Genomic DNA, 10016 nt, shown 5'->3' on the forward strand with positions numbered 1-10016 from the left:
AAGGATTTTGATATATTAGTAACAACTATCTCCTTCGTGAGCCCCCTCTTATGTCTGACTCAGATATGATACAGCCTCCTGCTGCTATTAAGCAGGTTAAGATCTCCGGTTTGGGGGACAAGCAAGTCAGAAATGAAAGGAAGAAAGACATCTCAAAGTCTAGCCGTGTTCAGTCCTGCATCCGGCTCGTACAAACGCAAAGATCCCGATCCGGCATCAAACCCAGAGTAAGGGAATGCAAACCCCATTCATTTCAGCGGTACTAAAGCGCAACTAACTTCTTTGGGAGCTTTTATTGCATCCAAAGTAGGAATTTATCCTCCCCCTAGGGATGCTGGCCTCCAGGTGGGACCTGGGGATCCCCTGGAATCACAGCTCATCTCCAGGTTACAGAGACCATTTCCGCTGGGGGGAAATTGCAGCTTTGGAGAGCGGACTCTGTGGTGTTGTACCCTGCTGAGGTCCCTGTCTTCCCGAAGCTCCATCCCCAAATCTCCAGGAGTTTCCCAGTATGGATCCAGGGCCCCCATGACCCCCATCCCCTGCAGGTGGTTGGGAGGGGGGGGCTGGCAACCAGTGTTCCCTCTAAGCTGAGTTAGCGTGAGCTAGCCCACAGTTTTTTAGCCTCCGGCTCACACATTTCGGTCTCAGCTCAGGAAGGAGGGCTCCAGAGCAAACTCATGTATGCAGTCGCCAAATCACCTGCTCACAGCTTTAATGCCAGTAGCTCACAAAGTCCGATTTTTGCTCACAAGACCCCACAGCTTAGAGGGAGCATTGCGTGGCAACCTTATCTCCACCCACTCCCCCCAAATCACAACTAGCTTGCTGAACGCTAAGATTTTTTTGGAGGGGGGAGCTAATGCAGGGAAACATCTTGATGGGTTGTGCCCACAGTTGCTTCAAAGCGTAAAGGGAGACTAATGCCAGGCAGAAGATAAAACGTGTCTGAGCGTCACAGCCCACCTCTCGCGAATCCACCGCAGCGTACATAATTTCCATCCAACCTTTGAATGTTGCCTAGGAAAAAGAAAAGAAACGTATGGATAATTAGAGCAATCATAATAAGCGCTGGTTGGTAATGGCGACTTTATTACTCCGAGCTTTATGTGCAATATTATGTGGGGGGGAAATATTTCGCGCTCAAGAAAACCACAAAGTCACACCCTGTGGATTTCGACCGGTGTGAGACCACAAAGTCCGTTATTTGGACGGCTGTTTTCATTCACCGGCGTCTTTGATTAGTGCTTCCCAAAGAGCTCTTAATAGATTTTGTTTTTAAACAAAAGCTGGCTTAACGCTGGCATTTGAGAATGGTCAATTGTGCCGGTGCAAAATCCACTCTAATCTAGAAAGAAAGATATTTGTTTTTTGATCGTTGCTTGAGTTGGTCTCTACCTGTAGAATGCACCTCTTGGGGAAATTCACAACAATTCCAAGATTTACTTGCGGGGAAAAAAGGAAACCATACTCTAATTAAATACGTTAGAAGGGGAATAAAGAAGAATTTAAATAAAAAGCCCTAATCTACCAAGGGAGATGGACATGCAAAATCTGGCTTTTGTGTGGTGCCTCTGTTCCTCAATTGGAAGTTGGGCATGCTGATCTGATCTAAGTCTACCCTAAGAGAATCCCAGTTTCCATCCCCAAGTGCCCACGTTTATTTTATTTTTTTCTCGTGCAAACTGAACCCGAGATTCTTCATTTTCACACCCTTTGGTTTCCCTGCACCAAACGATAAGATGTATACCCCTTTCAACGCTTAATTGTCCCCTTAAAAATCAACGTTTATATACATGGTACATACCATATAAATTGCACATAAGAACGGTCCCACTTTTTAATTAGTTCATCTTGCCCTCAAGTCGTAGCTGACTTATGGCAACCCTGCGAGGGGTTCAAGGCAGGAGGGAACCAGAACTAGTTTGCCGTTGCCTGCCTCTGTGTCGTGACCCTGGGCTTCCTTGGGGGTCTCCCATCCAAAGACTAACCAGGTCAGACCCTGCTTAGCTTCCCAGATGTGATACATTATGCAAATGATGCTACAAAAACAAGGAGTGAGATGGCAGAACTGTGAAGTGGTGGACCGGGCTTCAGCCACTTTTGATGCCCATGGGGAAAAAGAAGAAGAGGAAGAAGAAGAAGAGGAAGAGGAAGAAGAGATTGGATTTATACCCCACCCTTCACTCAGAGTCTCAGAGCAGCTTACAAACTCCTTTCCCTTCCCCTCCCTACAACAGACATCCTGTGAGGTGGGGGGCCCCTGAGAGAGCTCTTTCGAGGACTGCCCTTGAGAGAACAGCTCTGAGAGAACTTGTGATTGACCCAAGGTCACCCAGCAGGTGCAAGTGGAGGAGTGGGGAATCAAACCTGGTTCTCCCAGATTAGAGTTTGCGCACTTAACCACTACACCAAACTGGAAACAGAGGACCAGCATATCAGAGAAACTGTTCAAGCAGTACTGCTTTCCCTCCTAGGCTGCATTCTTTCTTCTTTTTTTGCAATCAAGTCACAGCTGATTTACGGTGATCCTGTAAGGTTTTCAAGACAAGAAACGAACAAAGGTGGCCTTTGCCATTGCCTGGCTCTGTGTAGTGACCCTGGACTTCCTTGGAGGTCTCCCATCCAAATACTAACCAGGGCCAAGCCTGCTTAGCTTCTGAGATCTGACAAGATTGGGCTAGTCTGGGCTATCCAGGTCAGGGCTAAACTGTGATGTTCCCTCCTCCTTGCAGTCTGCAACAGTGTGGTCTATTCCAGGGGTGTCAAACATGCGGCCCGGGGGCTGGATCAGGCCCCAGGAGGGCTTCCATCAGGCCTGCAGTAGAACTGGCTGTCTTCTGCTTCTTCTTCCAGTTCTGCTGCTGCTGCGTTATCGTAGGTTTGCAGCTTACAGATACACACCTGAACAGCCTACTTGAGATTGCAACAGCACAGACATTTTGAAGCAGTCATTCAGAGCAAGGGGTGTCAGTGATCAGACACTGTTAAATAAACAAAATGTTGCAAGAGTGCTAATACTTTAAGCATGTTTTTAAAGTTTAAAAAACCCCTTTGTGTTGGTGTCCTTTATATAAAGTTTATCTCTCCGCTACCTGGCATTACATTTTATGACACACGTGGCCCGGCCCAACAAGGTCTCATTTATCTCAGATCTGGCCCTCGTAACAACTGAGTTCGACACCCCTGGTCTATTCTATCTAGAGTTGCCAACTTCCAGGCAGGATTACGACTCATCTCCAGATAACAGAGAGGAGGAAACACCAGCTGTAGAAGGTAAACACTATGGCAGCATGTCCTTGCTGAGCCCCCTCCCCTCTTCAAACTAACCCCCCCCCTTGGGCACCACTTCCAAATCTCCAGGAATTTCCCAAGCCGGAGTTGGTGACCTTAGTCACACACCTGCACTCTTCTGCTGTATGCATCGACCAAGCCTAATACCAATGCAGAGATCACCCAATAAGTGGTCTCAGTCCATACAGGACATGTGCTGCTAGAAAGCATGCCCGCCTTGTACTACAGAGGAGAATGTGCACCCCACGTCCCATGGGCTGTCTCGCATTTCATAAGCCACTGGCAAGTCCTGACCTGGATGGCCCAGGCTACCCCGATCCCGTCAGATTTCGAAAGCTACAATATACAGAACAGTTGCTGCAAAGTGCACACAACTGTAAGAATAATAGACAATGATTAAGCTATAATACTGATGAGCTTCATGATGTTTAATCTTTGTTCTTAACAGCAAGGCACCATCAAACAAAGGATGATGACATCAAGATGAACGGACGAACTTCTCAAGTTACCGTTCGTTTCAATGACTCTTTATCATACAGGTCTCAATTCTGTTTCCATGTACAATAAAATAACTGCGGGATATTCTTGAATTCAGACGCCTTCTTCCAAAGCTCTTAGCTAACAAGTATAACCTTTCAATCGGACGCTAAGCAGAGTCAGTCTTGGCTGGTATTTGGAAGGGCGGCCTCCAAGGAATAGCAGGGCTGTGACATGAGGCGGGCAATGAAGAAGAAGAAGAAGAAGAAGAGATTGGATTTATACCCCGCCCTTCACTACCTGAGGGAGTCTCAGAGCGGCTTACAATCTCCTTTCCCTTCCCCTCCCCACAACAGACACCCTGTGAGGGAGGTGGGGCTGAGAGAGCTCTTTCAAGAACTGCCCTTTCAAGGACAGCTCTTGTCAGAACTGTGGCTTGCCCAAGGTCATCCACCAGCTGCAAGTGGAGGAGTGGGGAATCAAACTCAGTTCTCTCAGATTAGAGAGTCCGCACATTTAACCACTACACCAAACTGAAAAGCCACCTCTCAATGTCCCTTGCCTTAAAAACAAATCTTGTTCACCACCTGGTGGTGCATAACACTAAAAGAGCTAGAACTTCTGGCTGCCGGACAATCTTAGGATGTCCTGGCCAATTCTCCGTCTAAGCTGTGGGGTCTTGTGAGCAAAAATTCTACTTTGTGAGCTACTGGCATTAAAGTGATGAACGAGCGATTTGGCTGCTGCCTAAAATAGTTTGCTCTGGAGCCATCCTTCCTGAGCGAAGACAAAAATGTGAGAGCCAGAGGGTAAAAAACTGTGAGCTAGCTCATACTAACTCAGTTTAGAGGGAACACTGCTCCTGGCTATTCTGCACACAAGGCCATATGATAATTATTATTAATTATACACACACACATGTTGGTCTCTCAGGTGCTACTGGACTTGGATCTAGCTGTTCTATTGCAGGCCCAACAGGTCTACCCTCCTGAAATCATACTTTAAAAAGACAGATAAGAGCCCAGATGGTAACAACAGCACTTTTGCTTCCACAAATGGTCATTTAATCCTATATACCATTGGTGGCGAACCTATGGCATGGGTGCCAGAGGCAGCACTCAGAGCCCTCTCTGTGGGCACGCGTGCCATCGCCCCAGCCAGGCCCAGACCATCATTAAAGTGTTGAATTCTCTGCCAACTAATTTTAAGTAAATGAAAGCATTTGGGATTGCTTTCCTTACTTTGTTTGGATCATCTTAAGTGAATGTATGAGTTGTTTTTTCTAAAGTAAAACCTCAGTATTCAGGTTAAATTGCCGTGTTGGCACTTTGTGATGAATAAGTGGGTTTTGGGTCGCAGTTTGGGCACTCGGTCTCTAAAAGGTTCGCCATCACTGCTATATACTGATAATTGTGCACCTGGCTAAATACCTTCTTCCCTGTTTCCAGTGGAAGGCAACATGAACCTGTCGTAGTCCCTTTCCATGTAACGGCTGATTCTCCTGTCCAAGGAGGCTAGAATGGGGGTTACGCTCTGTCCACAGAGCCGTGGCGCGTTCTCAAATTGCTATAATCTCTCCCCGCACCCCTTCCTATTAGACAAGCAATCTTTGGTCTCCGCATGGCATTTTTCCTCCTAGAGGTATTATTTGGGCTAGATCCCAGCCTGGGTACAGATCGGGGCACTCAGCACGAAAGCTCTGCTGAATTTCACGACTGCCGTTCGCGAGCCGATTGGACGGCGATAAGACGATGTCGGAGGCCACAGCTGTCTCGGTGCACAGTTTTCCGAGGGGCCTAGCGGGAACCTAATCCAAAGCCCCGCCGGGTTTCTGGCATCCTTCGCCAGACACTTCATCTGCAAAGCGACGGCGATAGTGTGAAGGGCAGGGAAACGAGGCTGGGAAAAGAAATTATCGAGGAATTAGTAGCCACTTACAGCCCCGATCTGGAGGTGGCAAGATCTTCAGGGGAGTGTTGGGTGATATTATCCTGCCTGGAGGAGTTCCAGCTCAAGCGCCACCTCCTCCTGAAACCATCGGAGGGGGACAAGATTAAACAGCCAATAAACTTATCTGAGGGCAAGCGTGCAGCTGCCGATTAGGCCGTCATTCGGGAGGGCGAGGGCAGCAAATCTGCTCGAGGCTTAGAACCGCCAAACTGTGGCTAAATAAGAATCGAAAAGGGGAAGGGAAATAAGAGACTGCTCTTTTGCAAGAACAGCTGTGCCAGAACTATGGCTTGCCCAAGGTCATCCAGCAGGTGCAAGTGGAGGAGTGGGGAATCAAACCCGGTTCTCCCAGATTAGAGTCCGCACACTTAACCACTACACCAAATAAATCTGGAGCAGTGCCGGGGGAAGACGATCATTGGTGGTTGAAAGTGGAGAGGCAGGATCTGTAAGCGGTCCAGCATCTACTGCCCCACATTTAGCCGAGGCTCTGCTTTACACAGAGAGCGATTAAAAGGTGGGGTTTGCGGCCAGAGGATGTTGTGGTGGCCACAGGAATAAACAGCTTTCAAAGGGGACTTGAGAGATCCGTGGAGGAGCCATGGCAACTGAGGGGAACCTCCACATTCAGAGACACTAAGCCTCTGAACCCCAGAGTTGGGTTGCCAGCCTCCAGGTGGGGCCTGGGGATCTCCTGCTTTCACAACTGATCTCCAGCTGACAGAGATCAGCTCCCCTGAATACAATGGCTGCTTTGAAGGGTGGACTCTGTGGCACTAGACCATGCTGAGGCCCCTCCCCTCCCCAGACCCCGCCCTCTCCCGGATCCACCCCCAAAATCTCCAGGTATTTTCCAACCCAGGCCTGGCAAGCCTGGCAACCCTATCCCAGAGCCAGGAGGCAACATCAGGGGAAGGCTTCGGCCTCTATGCCCCGTCGTTGGCCGTCCAGAGGAACTGGTTGGCCACCGTGTGAGACAGGATGCTGGACTGGATGGACCACTGGATTGATCCAGCAGGGCTCTTCTTGTGTTCTTATCAGGGGAAGGCCTTGGCCTCTAGACCCTGTTGCTGGCCGTCCAGAGGAACTGGTTGGCTGCTGTGTGAGACAGGATGCTGGACTGGATGACCCCTCACTGGTCTGATCCAGCAGGGCTCTTCTTGTGTTGTTATCAGGGGAAGGCCTCAGCCTCTGTGCTAGGCTTGCCAAGTCCCCCCGGGGGGCGGGGAAACCCCCGCCCCAGAGGCCCGTTCCCCACCGCCGGCGGATCGGGCCCCGGGGGGAACCCCACCCCCACGTGCACGTCACCAGGAAGTGACGTGACGCAGCCGGGCTCGCTGGGGGCGGGGCCACGACCATCCAAGGGAAAATTCTATTGTTTTCCCTCGGATAGTCATGGCCCCGCCCCCAGCGTGCCCGGCGTCGTCACGTCACTTCCTGGTGACGTGCATGCGGCGCGCGCACAAGCCGCGAGCCGGGAGTCCCCCGCTGCGACGTTTTTTTCACTTGGCAACCCTACTCTGTGCCCTATTGTTGACCATCCAGAGGAACTGGTTGGCCATCGTGTGAGACAGGATGCTGGACTAAATGGACCACTGGATTGATCCAGCAGGGCTCTTCTTTGGTTCTTACTTCATCACCCTTATCAAAGTGTTTTTAAGGAAAACTCAAAGTTAGACCAACTGGAACGCTGAACAAAGTTGAGACATACGAAGCATGTGGGGGTTAGGGTTGCCACCCCCCTCAGAAGAGGCAGGGGGTCCCCTGCCACCAGCCCCTGTTCCCTGTTGCCAATCAGCTGGCTGGGGGGGGACTTGGCAGGAGAGGGAGGCCCAGGCGACATCACTGGTGACACATGGCTATGTCACTTCTAGCACACACCGGAAGTGACATCATAACATCCGCAATGTTCAGGCAACACTCTATTTGGGCAAAAACTCTATGGTAGAAGCCATTTTTACCATAGAGTTTTTGCCAAAATATCATAGTGTCACCACAATGCCCCCGCATGATGACGTCACTTCCAGAAGTGATGTGGCCACATCGCTGGCGACTTCACCTGGGCCTCCCTTCTGCTCAGGGTTCCCTCTAAGCTGTGTTAGCGTGAGTTCGCTCACAATTCTTTAGCCTCCGGCTCACATATTTTTGTCTCAGCTCACGAAGGATGGCTCCAGAGCAAACTGATTTGTGCAGTAGCCCCATCGCTCGCTCACAACTTTAATGCCAGTAGCTCACAAAAGTAGAATTTTTGCTCACAAGACGCCACCGCGTTCTGGTCCTGATAAGCCCTCCCCCCCCATCCTCTGCCAGTTGCCAGGAAAGACTTTGGAACCCTAGTGGGGTGTGTGTGTGGAGAACAGGCCAGATTTTAAAGCAGGGCGTCTTGGGGGCCAAACAGGTAGATCGATATTCCTGCCTCTGTGGCATCTTGTTCTGTTTGTCAATAGTGTTTGCTTTATGGCAGAATGCCCTGTTTTCGTTTAAGGGGTTTAATTCGTTTGCCAGACTTTGGATTCCTTTGAGGTCAATCACCTAAACACATAGGGTTGCCAAGTCCTACCTCAGGAATAGCGTGGGGAGTCCCGGACGTCTCCTGAAGTCTCCTGGCGAGTTTTCCTTCAGATGATAGAGTGTCCCCCCGCAACGTGCCCGACGCGATTACGTCACCTCCGGGTGATGTGTTCACGCTGGGCGTGTTGCGCGCTTTGGGGGTGGGGTCCCCCTGGCGGACCGGCCCAATCCCTGCCGGCAGGGAACAGGCCTCTTGGGCAGGGATTTCCCCGCCCCCCGGGGGGACTTGGCAACCCTATTCCCATCCCTTTAGTGCAAATTTTGTAAGGTGCTACCCAAAGGATTCACAAACTCTGGGCATCCCAACCCTGGCTCCAAGTTCAGAGTAGCATTTATCCCGCCCTCCCCGTAGGCTCATGAAGCCGCCGAACCCTAATCCTGAGTTGGAGCATCAGTCTGTCAATGAGCCAGTTTGGTGTAGTGGTTAAGTGCGCGGACTCTAATCTGAGAGAACCGGGTTTGATTCCCCACTCCTCCACTTGCACCTGCTGGATGACCTTGGGCAAGCCATAGTTCTGGCACAGCTGTTCTTGCAAAAGAGCAGTCTCTGTCAAGAGCTCTCTCAGCCCCACCTCCCTCACAGGGTGTCTGTTGTGGGGAGGGGAAGGGAAAGGAGTTTGTCAGCCGCTCTGAGACACCTTCGGGTGGTGAAGGGCGGGGTATAAATCCAATCTCTTCTCTTCTTCTTCTTCTTCTTCTTCAAAGTCAGTACTGCCTACTCAGACTGACAACGGCTTCCTGGGGTCTTTCACTTCACCGATTACTTGATCCATTTTTTTTTTAACCTGGAGCTGTCAAGGGTTGAACCTGGGACCTTCTGCATGCAAAACACACCTCCTAGAGTGCTTTGTCGCTAACAGCAGAATCCTAAGTGGAATTAAACTCTCATAGGTTAAATGAAGTTAATGGCTTTGGAAGGATGCAACAGTGGCTAGGATCTCAGGGTGAATATGACTGTTCCTAGTCCCCCCCCCCTCACCTCGTCACTAAGGCATCACAAGATACTCTGTATTTCTTACAACACAATATCCTAAGGAACTGTCCTAAGCATGATTGGAGCGGTGAATGCTCTCTGCATTATAATAACATACACATTCTCAGCCAAGGCAACTGACATTCATTTATTCAGCCGCATCGTTTAGTCTGCTTATCAAAGGTAAGTGCTGGGCATATTTCTTTGGCACCGTGCACTGCGGAGCGCTCCCTTGCCTTGCAGTTGTGCTAGGGCTGCCAAATCCCCCCGGGGGGCGGATTCCCCCCCCCCGCTTTGGACCGCCCCCGCGGAATCGGGCCCCGGGGGAAACCCCACCCCCGCGTGCACGTCACTTCCCTGTGACGTCATGACGCCGGGCACTCAAATGGCTGTGCCCCGCCCCCAGCGTGCCTGGCGTCATGACGTCACAGGGAAGTGATGCGCATGCGGCGCGCGCACACACACACCGGGAGCGAACCCAAAGTCTCCCGCCGGCAGGTAAGTCCGGACTTGGCAACCCTAAGTTGTGCTTTGACTCGGTGTTAGAGCTAGGGTAGCCAGCTCCGGGTTGGGAAATACCTGGAGATTTTAGGGGTGGAGCCTGAGGAGGGCGGGGTTTGGGGAGGGGAGGGGCTTCAGTGAGGTATAATGCCACAGAGTCCACCTTCCAAAGTGGTCCTTTTCTCCAGGTGAACTGATCTCTGTCATCTGGAGAGCTCTTGTAATCCCAGGAGATCTCCAGCTATCACCT

General features: G+C 50.7%; 1 protein-coding gene across 1 annotated transcript in view; it reads right to left on the reverse strand.

Moving 5' to 3' along the window:
• LOC107111187 (sodium channel protein type 5 subunit alpha-like) overlaps positions 1-10016 on the reverse strand; it is a gene marked incomplete at both ends in the record, with an annotated part of 379380 nt that overhangs the window by 3219 nt on the left and 366145 nt on the right. Inside the window, one exon of the mRNA XM_015412116.1 lies at positions 967-1020. Coding sequence (XP_015267602.1) covers positions 967-1020 — 54 coding nt within the window. The remainder of the gene's footprint in view (positions 1-966; positions 1021-10016) is intronic.

This window comes from Gekko japonicus, unplaced genomic scaffold, assembly GCF_001447785.1.
Source record: "Gekko japonicus isolate JY-2015 unplaced genomic scaffold, Gekko_japonicus_V1.1 scaffold1755, whole genome shotgun sequence".
Classification (NCBI taxonomy): Eukaryota; Metazoa; Chordata; class Lepidosauria; order Squamata; family Gekkonidae; genus Gekko; species Gekko japonicus.